Below are 17,258 nucleotides of genomic sequence, written 5' to 3'. Positions count from 1 at the left end.
AAGCAAAACAGGGCAGATTCACCAGGAATCCCCACTGCCACTTGGAAAGCCGGTTACCAATTCCTGTCTCGCCATCCCCTCAGGCTGTCAGAAGTGCTCTTTGGCATCCCAGCTGTTTTCTCTGGAATCAGCAAATGTTCCTCGGCAAAAAATGGCTTCAGATACCAAGCTTACCTCTCAGGGCCTCTTTCCCTCCCCGTGTCCTGGCCTAGTGGTTTTTCACTGTCTTAGCTCACTGATACCTTCCAACATATGTCTTACAGTTTACGTGGCTCTTCTCATTGTTGTCAGAAATCGTCCACATTACCTGGATTTCGTATTATGGAAGCAGTAACATACGTCTAGTTTAAAAAAAGACAAAGTTGACTTTTTAAATTAAAAACGAGTATTTCTGTAAAGTAGTTTTTCAGATTTCCTTTACAGCTCTTTGCATACACTGTAGTGATCGATAACATCTTCCTTCTGAAGTCTGCTATTTATATCACATCCGCATTAATAATGTATTGTAGATGTGTTGTGATTTCTGCCCTTTAGGACAACATCAGCGTAATGTTGATTTATTTTGAAGAAAAATGTCTTCCAAATTTTTGGAGCTAAGAAAGGGAAACAAGCAAACAAAAAAATGTTCCCTCCAAGATTGTGAAACCTTTACTTGAAGAATATTACCATTTCTCAGAAGGTTCTAACAGTGTATGGCATAGTATAATTAGTGTAATTCCATACTTTGGTGTCACAGAGATCAATACCCTTAGCCTTACAGCAATTTAATTCCACTCTAAGAAGAACTTTCTTGGTTCCTATGAACATAATTATTCCTTTTATTAGAAGCATCTCTGTTTCTCTAATTCAACCTATACACAAACCTCCTTTATTTTACTTAGTAGTGCTTGGTCTCTGGTTTGCATTTACATCCGTCATAATACGAGTAGAGATACATGGCCAAGTGTTGTAATATCTGGAAATGAATTTGCAACCTAGCTCCAGATTTTGTCTCTAAGCATTCAGATATTCAAATATTTGAGGGCCCATCATCTGTCTGGTACGTAGATTGGTCTGGGAATATAGTAGGAAGCAAAACAGGCAAAAATCCCTGCTTTCACTGAGTGTAGAGTTGAGTGGGAAGAGACTGGTACACTTATAAAGATAATAAATCTTGAATTTATATATCATTTTGAAAATATGTGTTTCGATATAGAATAGTAAAGGCAGGGATTGGAAAAGTTGGAATACTATGGTTTCAGGAAATGGGGAAATGTAAAAATTTTAAACAAGATGTTTAGGGAAGACCCCTCTTGAAAGTGTGATACAGAGTTTGTCTGTATCTAGGCCGCTTGCCGAGCACTTGTATATCCTTTATCTCCTGGCATCTTCATAGTGGTTATTGTACTTGGTTACGGGTCAGTTGTATTTTGACCTGTGGTCAGTATCCTTTGTCGGCAAGCCCTCCTCTCCTGTCCTTACTTAACAGTTTGGATTTGGTGGCGTATAGTCAGTCGGTCACTGTCCATTCTTAGGGCACACAAAATATTTCTGTAAATGTTTGTTGATTAATAAAGTATTAAATGATCAAAGAAACAATGGGATATTTTCTCTTGTATCTTGAATACCTGATGGCTTAAAGTCGGTTTTTTAAGCAGGCTTTTCTTGCCTTATTAGGAAGTTTGTCATGGCTGTGTGTGCAAAACTTCACCTACTCATACAGGTCTATGAACAAAGGGGAAGAATTAGGTGGCAGTTGTGGCTACTTTGGGGGAAGAGGACACCAGCTCCTCCACGGCTTTCCAAGTATAGCTTAGTTTGTTGTTTTGAAGGCTTTTCCATGTGAATTCTAAAGAGAAGGGATAAGTGTTTGATCTATGTTTGGCCTTAGCGTTCTGCTCTAACTTCATTTGTTGTGGCAGTTTCGGTATACTTGAAACGAAGCAAAATGATCTGGTAGAAGTTTTTCAGTGCATTCCAGCATTGATGCCTGTACTACCGAGTACTAATAAGCTATAGAGTTAGTGGTATTATTGTATAAATTTTCTTTTATTACGACTGTTGCACATTGGAACATTCCATTGGTTATAAGGAGGTATTTCTGGAGAGTATTGACTCCTTATGTAAATTTGGGTTAAAATTAATTTTTCAGCAATAAGGGATAGGTTTCTTTTTTCTAGTAGAAAATACATAGATTTTTTTTTTTTTAAAGATTTTATTTATTTATTTGTCAGAGAGAGCGAGCGAGAGCAAGCACAGGCAGACAGAGTGGAAGGCAGAGTCAGAGGGAGAAGCAGGCTCCCTGCGGAGCAAGGAGCCCGATGTGGGACTCGATCCCAGGACGCTGGGATCATGACCTGAGCCGAAGGCAGCTGCTTAACCAACTGAGCCACCCAGGCGTCCCAATACATAGATATTTTATGTAGATTTTAAAATATGTGTGTGTGTGTTGAATAAAAGGTGACATTCTGTAACATTTAAGTCGATGTTTCATAGTTTCTGTGGCATAACATATATTTTCTTTTTGTTCAGCTTCCATGTTGTGGCCTCCAAGGGGAATCTTGAATGTTTGAATGCCATCCTTATGCATGGAGTCGATATTGCCACCAGCGACACTGCAGGTCAGTTGCTGCCATAGTCAGTTATTAAACAGAAAAGGAGGACAAGCCTTATCCACTGCCAGCGTTTTTCAGACCGCACTGTGATTTAGAGAGAGACACCCTCAATTTTCTGTTTTTTTAAATGGTTTAGAAAAAGTTCACTTCTGAGGTATCATTGTTTGTCTCGGAGAGGTAAAGCACAGGGAATTGAGACAGGATTGCTGATCTGATGAGTATTTGGAGACCTGAGGTCCAGTGCTCGTCTTTGTAATATTATAGGATCCTAAAGTCTCAAGAGTTAGAAGAACCTGTAGGGGCCATTTAGTTTGTACTAATATACTCTTGACTCTATGAATCCTTGCTGTCATAATGTTGTTCGGTATTTGGTTGGACATTTCTCATGATGGGAACCTAATTGCTTTGCAACAGCGACGGCACGACCAAGAACGATGATAGCAAGAAGAGCGGACATGGCACATGGCACTCTGCCGAGCACTTTACACACACTAACTCCCTGTCTCCCCATACCATCGCAATGAGGCTGCGAGGCCCTGAGTCAACTATTTAGTAACTGGCCCGGGGTCCTTCAGTAGATGCAATGCAGTCGGAGTCTGTGTCCTCACCCAGGATGCTTTTTACAAGGAGATCTGTTCTGTGTTTGGTTAGCTCTTATTTGTAAAAAAATTATTTTTTTGTAGGCAGTTTTAAGTCTCTTTCTTACTATGCCTTCTCCTTAAACTTAGTTGTACCATGTCTGGCTTTTAAAATCTTACAGTGTATAAGTTTGTCTGCACAGCACCAGATAGACCTCTTCAGTTCTTGTGCTGGTTTTCTTAGGATAACCATTCTCAGTTCTCTTGACAGCTTCTTTCTCTGCAGTTCTGCTTTGTTATTCAATCAAGTATAGGCGGTGACCTAGAACCAGAATTTCCTTAACAACTTTAATATTTTATCCTGAGATTCCGTATAGAGACAAATAATGAACACATTACAATAAAACCAGCACTGTGTTTAGAAATGGAAGGGAGGCAGAGGAAAAGAGAGATCTCAGTGAGGAGAATCTTTACCTAAAGGTCTATCAAGTTTTGTATTGAAGACCAAACTATCTGCCACCTTTGAAGGAGGAACAAAAGCATATGTTAATTACTGGGACTACTGGGTGGCTCAGATGGTTAAGCATCTACTCTCAGCTCAGGTCATGATCCCAGAGTCTTGAGATCAAGTCCCACAACCTGCTCCTTGCTCAGCAAGGAGGCTGCTTCTCCCTCTGCCTGCTGCTTCCCCTGCTTGTGGGCTCTCTCTCTGACAAATAAATAAAATCTTAAAAAAAAAAAAAAGAATATGTAAATTACTTACCAAAGCATTCCATTGATGTAGAGGAATATTTATAGAAATTTTGGACTAACCATATACCTCTTTAGACTTTATTTATTTGTTGTTCTGATTCTAATTTAAACAAGTATCTACCTTATTTTTTGTCTGTATTTTTTCTGCTCTGGATATTTTTGCCGAGTAACTTTTGCCCTCCCTCCTTCAGTGCAGATCAAGCTTAAATGCTTTCCCAGGCACAGCAGACATCATTTTGTATGCTGCAGCCTGACATACTGTGCCTAAAGTCTTTGTCTTCTGTTTTTGCTATTGTTTAGTTATATTTGTATTTGCCTTGTTTTACTGTTTTTGTCTTTAGTGTTGTCCTTTCCTGAGGACAAGGACCTTGTCTTATTTGCTGTAATATTGTCTATTATAATCCAGAGGTGGATATTCAATAATAATTTGATAAAAAAATTTATATATTTTATCTAAACTCCTTCATTTGCTAACAGTATAAAAGTATATTGAAAGTAATCATATTTCAAGTAAGCGTGGTTTTGGTTTTGAGGTATTTATGACTCAGGTCTTACCTGATAGGCACCTTGGGTGTAATTCATAGTGTTGTACTTTAGATTTGATATTCGTTTTTTTTACTGCATTATCTCAAGTGGCTGGATTTGGGTTTGGCTAAGGAAATACCCCACCGGATGTTTTTATGTGACCCATTGTGTTGAACACCAGGGACTGTTCCTACCATCCTACTCCATACTCTCTCTTACTTTGCATGTAAATGATAGTTTTCTTCATCACTTTTCACAGTCAGTAGCAAATTGAAACATGAAATCATTATGTCTGACTTATTTGTAACTAGAGAATGTTTAGGTATGGATGAATGTGTTATACCTGTACTTGGTTAAAAAGGCTTGGCCTCGGGGCACCTGGGTGGCTCAGTGGGTTAAGCCTCTGCCTTCGGCTCAGGTCATGATCTCAGGGTCCTGGGATGGAGCCCTGCATTGGGCTCTCTGCTCAGCGGGGAGCTTGCTTCCTCCTCTGTCTCTGCCTGCCTCTCTGCCTACTTGTGGTCTCTGTCAAATAAAGAAATAAAATCTTTTTTTTTTTAAAAGATTTTATTTATTTAACAAAGAGAAATCACAAGTAGGCAGAGAGGCAGGCAGAGAGAGAGAGAGAGGAGGAAGCAGACTCCCTACAGAGCAGAGAGCCCGACGTGGGTCTCGATCCCAGGACCCTGGGATCATGACCTGAGCCGAAGGCAGAGGCTTTAACCTACTGAGCCACCCAGGCGCCCCAAGAAATAAAATCTTAAAAAAAAAAAAAAAAAAAAAGGCTTGGCCTCACTGCTGTTTGTTCTAGAACCTGGTTGGTCAGTACACAGAAGTGATCAGATCCAGGAAAACTTAATCCACTTATCAAAACTCATATAAAACCTAGTGAAGGTTGGAAGTTGAAGTCGGTGTATTCCTTCACCTAGGATGAACAGAATACAAATGACTTCTCTTCTAGCAAAAGGGTCTGTCAGTGAAGTCAGATCATTTTTTGAGAGGTTTGAGAAGTGAGAAGAAAGTTAAGAGCATGAAACATTGAAAGATGGAATGGCCCTTTTATCTCTCACTATCCAATGAGATGTATGCATGAAGAAATACAATTAGGAGAAACCATGTTTGGAGGTAGAATGTTGCCTGCAACTTTACCTTTTTCAGTGTTCACAGTTAACTTTTCTGATGATTTGTTTCCTTTAAAATGGCACATTTTAATACACATTATATTTGAATGAGTTGTCTGCCAGCTATTTCCATTTGTCCATCTCCAAAGTTACTTCCTGTATTTTAGCGTCCACACTGACTGTTTAGAAATATTATGAGAAATCTAGGTATCTTTCTTGCTCTCCAGTTCCCATTCTCTTTTTCTCCTCTAACTCTCTCTCCTTCCTATTTTTCCTGGTTGACTTTAATTACTTACTCTGTCCCAGGCACTGCTCTAGATATTGGAGATAGAGTGGTGAATAAGACAAAGTTCTTGCTCTTTATGGGTTTGTAGATTTAATTTTTCTTCCCACCTTCATTGTTTTGGTGTTTACATTATCTCATACTACAATATCAACCTGAGTGAAAGCATGCTTACAAATTAAGTATCTTGTCAACTAATCTTGAAAAAATGAATCACATTTCTATGGAAAATTTGCTTGTGAAGAAAATAACTGTTCACATATGTCTTAAATTATTATTATTTTTTAATAGGAAGAAATGCTCTTCACCTGGCTGCGAAATACGGGCATGCATTGTGTCTACAAAAACTTCTACAGGTAGTAAAAGTGGTTAATACTTTTTCTTTACTATTTTGACTGCTAATAATGTGTTTTCAGTGTGTTTTTGGAATTTGAGATCAAAGAAAATAGTAGGTTAATTCTGACTGTTAGCTTACATAATTTCTTTTCCATCATTTGTGAAAGAATGTGAACAATAAAAAGCAAAAACTCTGAGGGAAGTGAATCGCATAACTCACTGTATTAAAAATAAATAACAAAGGCTTGACCTTCCTGTTGACATTAGCAGGAGACTGGAATTTTCTGTTGTCTGGTCTATGACATAAAGTGATACGGAATAGGAGCTATATATTTCTCTCTAAACATCAGTCGCTTAGACTACATGATATGATATCAATACCTCTAGTTAAACTTGTAGTCAGGCAGCCACAGAATTCTTTGAACTAGTGGACTGAAGAAAGTTTTCAGTTAAAGGGTCCAGTCCTCCATTTCTAGAAACATTGTTACCACTAAGTTTCATAGCAGAACTCATTTGTTTTTCCTGATTCAGTTGTTCAAATTTTAACTCTTGTTGAGAAAAAAACCCCAAACAATAACAGTTTCTACATCCCATGCTATTATAATGTACCATATGGTTTCCGGTTTGGTGGAAAACTTGAATTTACAGTATAATGTTATTAGATTTGTTTCATGTCAAAATATTTAGTGGCTTGTCTAGTAGTACTTAGGTTTTTTGATAAATGGAATATTTTAAGATTAAATAACAGCTGTTCATCTGAGTCTAGTTGTTTAACTTTAAAACTCTCCCAGCTAAGTTTCTGTGTTTTAACAGTACAATTGTCCCACTGAACACGTAGATCTTCAGGGAAGAACCGCTCTTCACGATGCAGGTAAGTGAGGGTTTTACTGGGATATAGCCAGTATTTGTTAAAACGGCTCGGCATTGAAATTCATTTCCAAGTTTTAATATGCATACATTTGTATTCATGGAGAAACAGAATATTACAAAGTTTTTGTATACATGAATATGAAATTTATTTGATTGTACAGCTTAAAAAGATTCATTCAGCCAAGGCTGGTTTGCTAGATCCTAGAAGTCCAGAGATAAACACACATGATCCTGCTCTCAAGGAAGTTCTAAGCACTGTGTCATTGTGGGGATTGGGTGCGGGGGAGGGAGGGAGGGATGTGGTAGGAGAAATGGGAAGATGATTTTTTTTCCTTAAAAATTACATTTACCTAATTAACATGTCTGAACATCATTTTTCTCATCTGCAAAATAAAGTTAATACTACTGCAGTAAGTGGTTTATAATTAAATTATAAATAGTGCCTGGCATGTCATAATTTCTTAATTAATGGTGGTGGTAGCTGTTGGGTTAGGCCTTTGTGCTAAATTTCATATCACTGTTATGTGCTGTATTTAAAAAAAATTATATTCGTAATTTCATAGATTTTATTGATCATACTTGTGTATTTAAATTTATCTGCATTATTCTTCAGTGGTCTTAATGACAAAAGTTAGATATTAAGTGTTTTTGGACTATACCACTGTTTGACCTCTGGCCTGACTCTTCTTAGTCTGACATTCCTACTGTTTACTGGAAAGCCAAAGTAAAATAGTTACCCTCTTTTGTCATGTTTATGGAATATCTGAAGTAAATAAAAGCGGTCTTCATTAAAAATGGAATAGACTGCAAATTTCCTTCAAACTTCGGGACCTTAATTTATTTCAGCTTTTTTCTTTTTATGTTTTACGTGCTTTTGTGATAGTTTAATTTTTTACACAAGTGTTTTTTTTTGTTGTTGTTTGTTTGTTTGTTTTGTATAAAGTGGTGGTATTTGCAAAGTATTTTCATATGCATTGTTGTTTGGGCCTCACAATGACCCCCAGTGTGGTTTTTGTGTTTGAGGAGAAATGCCTTATCCCTTGTTCTCTATGGGCCCTAGCTCTGCCTTCTGGGAGGTTCTTACTTGTCCATTATTCTCTAAGGTCACAGGTAAATTGAATGGCAAACAAGCATGTCCTCTGTAGAGGGAGCTTAAGGGCTGGAACAATCATGAGTGTTAGCAAGGACCTTCTGGGACCTTGCGTAGTACAGTTCCCATAAAACCTTGGTCGGCTTTCTGGTTTATTTGTTGCCAGCTATTTCCATTTGTCCATCTCCAAAGTTACTTCCTGGACATGAAGTTCTTAACCATCCTTTAGTTCTCGTTCTTGTTTGTAGAGTCATGACTCTGCCTCGTTTAATGGCTGCCGCCTCACAGCCATCTGAAATAATACTTTTGAATGGGATTATAATGTCCTTACCATGATATTTATTCCAAGACTAAATTTTTTTTTTTCTCCTTGGTGGGAGAAAAGTTGTGACCAACAATAGTGGTATATCTTGCTGTTTGACACAGAGAAGCAGTTGGCTTCCCCACATCTCTGAGGTCCCAAATATATGTGTTCATAAACTGGCTAATTCTTGCTTGACCTGTCTCTTTCTTACCAGACCTTGGTGAAAGTAAGCAACTGCCAATGTGCACTAAATTTTTGGCTGTTTTCTATGGTTTCACCTTGAAAGGCTTCATCGTCAAATGGTACACCTAAATAATGATGGACGATATAGCTCTTTCAAATGTTTTGCCATAGTGTGAGAAAAATCACAAGATTTCTAGCCTGAAATATGTTTAGTCACTACTTAGTTCCCAACCACTAAATCAGTGCCGTATGATTTACAGATTTATTGTAACAGCACCGAACTCCTGATAGCAGTTTTGTCTCCGCTAGAGATAAGACTAGGCTTCTGTGACAAAGACATTATAAAAGAATACTGGCTTAACAAACCCCACAGGATTGCTTTCTTTCCTGTCGTAGTCCCAGTGTTCAGAGGGGCTTGTGCCTCTGCTCCCTGTGGCCATTCAGGGACCAAGATTCCTTCCATTTTTCCGTTCTGCCTTAAGCTAGGGTGTTGTGCTCATCTTTAAGGCTGAAGCTGAAGCACTTCTGTTTTCCTGCTCACAGGAAGGGGAAAAATCATGGAGAAATGTATAAACCATTCTTTTAAGCCCTAGAGTCAGAAGGTAGCACACATCTCTCCTGTCACATTCCACTGGTGAGATTTAATGCACATGGTCATGCCTGCATGCAAGCATGCAAGGGAGTCTGGGAACTGGGGTCTCCAAGTGAGCCCCCAGTTCCCCCCACCCCCACGTTCGTTACCATGGAAGAAAGGGTGACCACGCTTGGGTGAATGGCTGCCACTCTCCACCATAGCACCTTTAATGCTGACTTTAGTAGTTCAATATATTGTAGCTCTGGAATTTATTATGCTTTACATTGTTTCATTCTTATTTTCAATTGGGCCAGAATGGCTGTTAGTTTTAGAATTCCTGGATTAATGTATTCAGTTTCAGTTTATCTTTTTTTAAAAAACTATATTTTATGTAAAAGACTTGTTGGATTAAAGACAGCAGAAATGAAAATTTACTTGATTTTCTTATGTGTATTTTGTTTTAGACTGTGAAATATATCACACACACACACACACACACACACACACAAGAATGCTGACTTCGTCAGTACTTTTGTGGCTAATAATCTAGTCTCAACTCATAATAAATACTCACAGGAAGTATTTGTTAATAATAATATAAAAACTTTTAATAAAAACTCGTGGGGAGTTGAAACACAATCCTATTTTATGATGTTAACAATAATCTTTTTCCTAATACAAATATGAACTCTAGTGTTGGTTGGAAAAAAAGCATTGTGTCGTTTTACAATATAATTTTCAGCAAAATGACCCTGCTTTGCATCATCAAAGGCAGACATTGAAATCTATGAACTATATGAGTCAAACCTTTTTTACTGTGACTCTTCTATAAAGACCTGAATATGATTCATTAAAAAAAGAAAAAAATTGAGCTAACCCTTCAAGGATCAAGTCAGTTGTAGCCACATTTAAGAATATATTCTAGGGGTGCCTGGGTGGCTCAGTGGTTTAAACCTCTGCCTTTGGCTCAGGTCATGATCTCAGGGTCCTGGGATCGAGCCCCACATCAGGCTCTCTGCTCAGCCGGGAGCCTGCTTCCCCCTCTCTCTCTGCCTGCCTCTCTGCCTACTTGTGATCTCTCTCTGTCTATCAAATAAATAAATAAAAATCTTAAAAAAAATATTCTAAGTAGAAAATTTAAATTTCATTTTTATTTCTATGTTTACACTTAGGGTAGAAGTATATTGTCTTCTTTACAGGTGACAATATTCGTTGGTCCCAATAAATTGTACATTTATAAAATGATCTGGTCTAACCCATTTTCTACAATAGGTACTTAAAATGCTAAACTAAGAAGTGGATGATGTGAAGCTTGGTAGTTTAGAAATTGTAGAACTTATGCCTTATATGGATGTAGCAAAGCACCATGTGTCTTACCAACAGATGTTCACCATTTATCATTTTCCTTTGCTCCTCAAAGCCATGGCAGACTGTCCTTCCAGCATACAGCTGCTTTGTGACCATGGGGCCTCCGTGAATGCCAAAGATGTGGTGAGTCCGTGTATGTTTATTGTCATTTCAACTCGTGTATTCAAACTTTTATGTTTTAGGAGATTTGTTGTCTTAACCTTGTTTTATTTTTCTTGTTGCTTAGGATGGGCGGACACCACTGGTTCTGGCTACTCAGATGTGTAGGCCAACAATATGTCAACTGCTGATAGATAGAGGAGCAGAGATTAATTCCAGAGACAAACAGAACAGGTAATTCTTTTATCACAGCTCTACAGACACCAGCTGGATTCACAGTGACTCTGAAATTCTGCCGCTGTGACTTGTCTTTTCCATCCCCCTTTGGATCTTTCTTTTCTTGGAATTAGCACCCACTTCTTTTTTTCTTTCCCTTTCGTTTTTCCCCAGAGTCTGATGAAGGAAGAAAAGGGAAATAGGGTAAATGTGGAATACAAGCAGTGATTAGAGCCTGTCTTCAGGTCAGAAAACCGAAGAAAGGAATTATATCCCAGTTATTTATTTTAAAGCTTTAAAGCAATCTTTAGTGAAAAATGGGCTCAGATAAGATAATGAGGGAGAACAATAAAAAATCACACCTACGGTCTGCTTCTTTGTTAGTCAGTCTTTTGGGAGTAAATGTTCTTGGGTGTCCTGGAGCTTGATGTTTTTTCCGTTTTTCCATATAGACTTTCTCCATGTGTTGGTTCTGCTTACCCTGCCCAGACATAGTGCTGTCTCCTTCTCTGGAGCCAAGTTCATTGCCACACCCTGAGGTTCCCTACATTTTTGTTACTTCTGTGTTCATGTCATTTTAGTTGGTGCGCACTAATACTTTTCTGTCTGTAACTCTCTCCTTCCCTCCTCCAGGTCCAGTGTATCGTGGTGCTGCTATTACAATTTTCATGTTCATGGTCCTGGTGTTTCCAACAGTGATGTATCTGAAATACATCCTATCCCCAAGTTGGAGCATTATAATAATTCATAACAAATTTTTGGGATTTTGTAAATGATTCCTAGTAAAACTGTTGGTTTCTTCTGACTTAATTTTATTCTTCTAAACATGTATCCTTTTTTTTTTGTAGTTCACTGGAAGTAAATAGGTATAATAAAAGTCTTCAGATGTCAGATTTTATAGCTCTACTTGTTTTTATTGTTTAGACCTCTCAAAGGAGGAAATTCTTAAGCAATTAAGTCATTAATGTGATTATTAAGGAAGTGGCTTTGTTACATTACTTTGTTTTTGCAAATACTATAATCTGGTTTCAACCATTACTAAGAAAATTGGGTTTAAAAATAAAGTTTAGGATCAGAGAGGGATGATCTGGTTGTTCCATGTATAATTCCTCATTTTTTTTAAAGATCCTATATTTTCTCAAGCACTTTGGAATGGCACGCGCGCGCACACACACACACACACACATACACACATACATGATGAGGTAGGACAACGTGTATTAAATAGGCTAGGTAACAGATAACTTTAAAAATAAATTTAAAATTTGGAATTCCTGGGTGGCCCAGTCGGTTGAATATCTGACTCTTGGTTTCAACTCAGGTTATAATCTCAGTGTCATGAGATCGAATACTGTATCTGGCTCTGTACTCAGCATGGAATCTGTTTAAGACTCTTTTTCCCTCTCCCACTGTCCATTCCCCCACCTTCCAACTCATGCTCCTTTTCTCTCAAATTCAAAATCTTAAATATAAGAAGAAATGAAAAATAAATTAAAACTCTGTATTTTTTTCCTGGTCTTACTTATAACATTTTTTTCTCTAATAAAAAAAACTTTGTTGGTGGTTCCCGGTGTTTATAAAATTGTATTCCAGCAACTATTGGGAAGTATAAAAGAGAAATAGGATATGCATAGAATAAAAGCAAGGATCCATTTTCTTATGAAATCCAATATTCACAAAGACTGCATTAGGTATAGGATAAGTCACTTCATTTCATGAGGTATTTTTTGGTTTCCAGCAATAAAAATAGGAATGGAACAAAATAATTTCAAAGTTCCTTCTAAATTTCCATGATGACTCAAGTGTTTAATTGCGTTATTGCTATTTGTTAAGTGTTTCAGTGCTGATGATCCTGCCAAGGCATAATAAACCAGTGGTCCATGATAATGGGGATAGTTAAGGTTGATGGAGGAGGCAGGTTTTATTTATTTATTTATTTTTAAAGATTTTATTTATTTATTCAACAGAGAGAGATCACAAGTAGGCAGAGAGGCAGGCAGAGAGAGAGAAGAGGAAGCAGGCTCCCACCAAGGCGAGAGCCCGATGCGGGGCTCGATCCCATGACGCCAGGATCATGACCTGAGCCGAAGGCAGAGGCTTTAACACTCTGAGCCACCCAAGCGCCCCTGGAGGAGGCAGGTTTTAAAATGAAGTGTGAAGATATGAAGATATGAAGGTCTCCATTAGGAGAAGGAAAGCTCTTTTAAGGAGATTAATCAGAACTGGAATCTGATTCTTGTTTTGGAGTGGAAGGGATTGGTTGAAGAGGTTTACATGATGAGGTTTGTTCATGAAGGACTTGAATAGTTTGGGTTTATAGCTGTAGGTTTTGAGCAGATGGAGTAACAGTATCAGTGATGGGAGAATATTGTGGTAATTTACTTGTAGAACACAGAAGGACTGGAGTAAAGGAGGTTAGTTTGGTAGTAGAAGTAACACGTGTCTATAAGTGATGCCAGATTTTTAGCTCTACAAACTAAGAAAGCAAATGTTTTATAAATATGATAAAGTTAAACTTTAAGATAAAAATAGGAAATAAAATCTGTATAACAACTATTACTTTTTTTTTTTTAAGATTATATTTATTTATTTGACAGAGAGATCACAAGTAGGCAGAGAGGCAGGTAGAGAGAGAGGAGGAAGCAGGCTCCCAGCCAAGCAGAGAGCCTGATGCGGGACTTGATCCCAGGACCCTGGGATTATGACCCCAGCCAAAGGCAGAGGCTTAACCCACTGAGCCACCCAGTGGCCCAACAACTATGACTTTTTAAAGTAATATCTATTTAAGAAGGGGCCTCTGGAATATTTCTGGAGTATTTTCTTGGGTCTTTCTCAACATCTTTTATGCTTCTGTCTTCCCTCTTAGAACTGCTCTCATGCTAGGCTGCGAGTATGGTTGTAAAGATGCTGTAGAAGTCTTACTTAAAAATGGTGCTGATGTCAGCCTGCTGGATGCCCTGGGCCATGACTGTTCTTACTATGCAAGAATCGGGGACAATCTGGACATTCTAACTTTATTGAAGACTGCGTCGGAAAATACCAACAAAGGTAGGTAGCAAAGTAGCTAGAAAAGTCTAGCTTAATAAAGAACAGCTTTTAAAGACTCAGACCGTGGAACTGCAGGTTTTAAGAAGCAAAGCAGTCCTTAATGCTACACATCATTGGTCTTTCTCCCTCTGTGCTGTGGCTTTGTGTATTTGCATTAGTCACTTTGAGGCAGTGCCTGTTGTGTATGTTTGCTAGTTTATCAAGTAGACCCTGTTGTACTATAGAGTAGGTTAAGGAATGCGGAGAAAGAGCCCAATCAAGTGTGTTTTATTAATATATATATATAAATATATACGTATATATTTTTTATATATATATAAAACACACTTATATATACACTTATATAAAACACACTTTATATATATATATAAATATATTTATATATGTAAATATATTTATATATATTTATATAAATAAATAAATACGTATATATATTTATAAATAAATAAATATATACATATATATTTTTATATATATATTTTTTTTTGGATGAGGAGGAGTGTAGTACTTAGCTTTGATACAAAATTTTAAAGAAAGAATCATTGTTTGAACATGTGTATAAAATATTCAATCAGTATTTATCAAATACTTGTATCAAGTATTTTTCTGTGTTTATTAAGGAGAAATATCCTTCCAGTCTTTTCCCTATGCAGGAAGGAATATCCTTGTCTTCACCCTATGCGGGAAATTGAGGTCACTTGTAGTGAGCTGCAGATTACTTTTTGTGTAATAGATTTTGAAGTGTTTTCCCTCATAGATAAACATTTTGTGTAAAATTTTTATTAATGTATGAAATTCCATATATTTAATTGAATTAAGCAATTTTCTGTACATTCATTTAAGTTGTTTACAGTTTTTGCTAATATACATAACAATTTCGTGACTGTCATGATGTGTAAATATTTTAGCGTTTTTTTATTATAGTCTTAGGATCAACTCCTAGAAATTGAATCCTATATTTCAGGATATGCCCATTTCTTTAAGCTTTTGGTATATATTGACAAACTGCCGTCTGTTTAGGAGTGTTTAAAATTTTCTATTTTGCAACTGCTTACCCTTCTAGCATTGAATATTATCCATCTGGATGTAAACATAACAAAAAAAAAATTTTGCAGTTTGATAGGTAAAAATAGGTCACTGTCATTTTAAATGTAGAGCAGTTAAGCTTTAGAGGGAGCTTTAAAACTGATTTCTTTAGTGACTCAATTATATAGTTAGAGAATTCATAATCTGTTTATCTATCCAAGGTAACCTGCTGTTTTACTGTTCCCCCCCTCCTCTCTTTCTCTCTCTCTTTAAATCTTTAGGGAGAGAACTTTGGAAGAAAGGACCATCTTTACAGCAGGTAGATCTTAATTTTAATTTTTTAAAAATTATATATATTGTGCAATTTCAGTAAAGAGTTTACAGGTTAATGATTATACGCAGCTGTTTCAAATTTAAGTGCATGTTGTTCTCTTTGCTCAGTTAATCCTGCCCATGTAGTACCCAGGTATTAAGATCCTGAGGCTTTGATGCAATCCCTCAGCATGAGACAGTGGACCTCAATGACATCCAGTAGGAAATATCCTCCTGATTGCTGGCCTTGAGCCTCCAGCACTTTCAAATATGAGATATGGTACCTTGTTGACATTCTTCAACAATTAATTTTAGCCCAGTAGATCATAAACATAAACATTTCTCCCTTATTAATAGAGCGTAATGTTTACTGTTATAGGAAAATTCTTCCAGTGCCTTATGAAATGAAGAGAACAGAGTTCAAAACTGATTATATATTGTGATTTCAATACTGCTGTTATGATTTTGCTTTCTTTGTACTTTTTCCACCTTGTTGGTAGGACCTCAAAAAAAACCGCAGTATATGAAAGAATTCATACTTTGCCATAACTTTGTTATCAAATCACTATTTAACCCTGGTTTTGTGTTCCAGTCTCAGTAAATATCTTATTGTTTCCCCCTAATCTCTTCAGGTTAGCGTAAGTGGGGCTGGTTTTCTGCACTGTCACCATCTTGCTCAAGAGCTAGCGTAGTAGGCACCTTTCCTCTTCTGTTGGCTGTTCCCTTCCAGGCTTTCAGCTTTTCTCTAGTGAGAGGAACCTGAGCCCTTCCAAACCCTGAGGAGAGTAATCAGGTACCTGCTGAGAAATTCTGACCATCATCCTCTCTGCACATCATTTCCTTGACCTCTCACCGGAATCTGAAAGCTATATGAAAGCATGTTTTCCTCTCCAGTCCATCAGAATTAAGTAATACATTCATGCATGGGTCATGTCTGCCATCACTTTACCTTTCTATCTGGAGCAGCCATTTGTACCTTCTCTCCTGTTCCTCAGATGATCTAAGTAGGAGTAGAGTGGATAAAAATGCACTCCGTAATGTCTGTACCAGCAGACTTATATGGGAGCAGAGAAAGTGATTTCTGAAATATACACATATTTAAAATAAAGAATTATTGAATATTAATGTGAGAATGGTAATCTGCTTAGGGCTCTAGGAGTTTTCTAAATGAATACACAGAGTTAATATTCTGCTAGGAACAGTAAAACTCAATATTTCCATTCTTTGTTGAATACATTTTAAAATAGCTACCGTAGATAGCATTTGTTCCTGTGCTAAGGGACATAGAGTCCCTGTTATCAAGAAGAGTACAGTATAGTTTTAAAAATAAGACTTATTCAGTTGTTTGCTTGACAGACCTCTCTGGGGCACCTACAATATGCCAATTACTATTCTAGGTGCTGGGGAATCATAGTGTACAAAGTTCCTGTCTCATGTTGCTCCCAGCCTGGTGAGCGAAATGAACAATAAACAGATGCTAATATTTAGTATCATAGCATCTGCTTTGAAGAAAAGTGGAACAGGATTAGGGGATGAAGAGAGGAGAGGGCGGGAAGCTATTTTAGATGGCGTGGTCAGCAAAGGCCTCTCTCAGGAAGTGACATTTGAGCAGAGGCATGAAGGAAGCGAGAAGGGAGCCACAGAGCTCTGTAGAGGAAGCCTTAGTGGGCAGAGGGAAGGACAGGTGCCAACCCCCTGATGCAGGAGTGTGTTTAACACATCCAGGGGGCATTAGAAGGACAGCATGGAGGAGTGATGTGCGCATGACCGAGGAGGAGAGGCAGGTGAGGGAAACATCTGCCCGATGATGAAAGACCCTCTAGAGGGAAGATGGGGATGAAGATAGAATGAGAAAATGGATCAGATCCCACACAAAGAACAGTCCTTTGCTGGAAGGAATGAAGCTAGAAATGTAGTTTGGGCCAAGTTGTGGGTATGGAATATCCTCCTAATAGGACCTTTCCTTTCTAATTCTAAA

The 17,258-nt window shown here is 37.6% G+C and overlaps 1 protein-coding gene across 2 annotated transcripts in view; it reads left to right on the top strand.

Moving 5' to 3' along the window:
* The window catches only part of UACA (uveal autoantigen with coiled-coil domains and ankyrin repeats), an 87,244-nt gene that overhangs the window by 46,999 nt on the left and 22,987 nt on the right, over positions 1-17,258 (top strand). For both annotated transcript variants that reach the window (XM_004758323.3, XM_004758324.3), the window contains exons 3-9: positions 2,512-2,600; positions 6,146-6,210; positions 7,004-7,061; positions 10,632-10,702; positions 10,806-10,912; positions 13,761-13,942; positions 15,250-15,287. In XM_004758323.3, the coding sequence (XP_004758380.1) occupies positions 2,512-2,600; positions 6,146-6,210; positions 7,004-7,061; positions 10,632-10,702; positions 10,806-10,912; positions 13,761-13,942; positions 15,250-15,287 (610 nt within the window). The remainder of the gene's footprint in view (positions 1-2,511; positions 2,601-6,145; positions 6,211-7,003; positions 7,062-10,631; positions 10,703-10,805; positions 10,913-13,760; positions 13,943-15,249; positions 15,288-17,258) is intronic.

The sequence above is a fragment of the Mustela putorius genome, unplaced genomic scaffold, assembly GCF_011764305.1.
Source record: "Mustela putorius furo isolate JIRA1106 unplaced genomic scaffold, ASM1176430v1.1 tig00537243_pilon_pilon_pilon, whole genome shotgun sequence".
NCBI lineage: Eukaryota > Metazoa > Chordata > Mammalia > Carnivora > Mustelidae > Mustela > Mustela putorius.
This window is presented reverse-complemented; position numbering and strand designations above follow the sequence as displayed.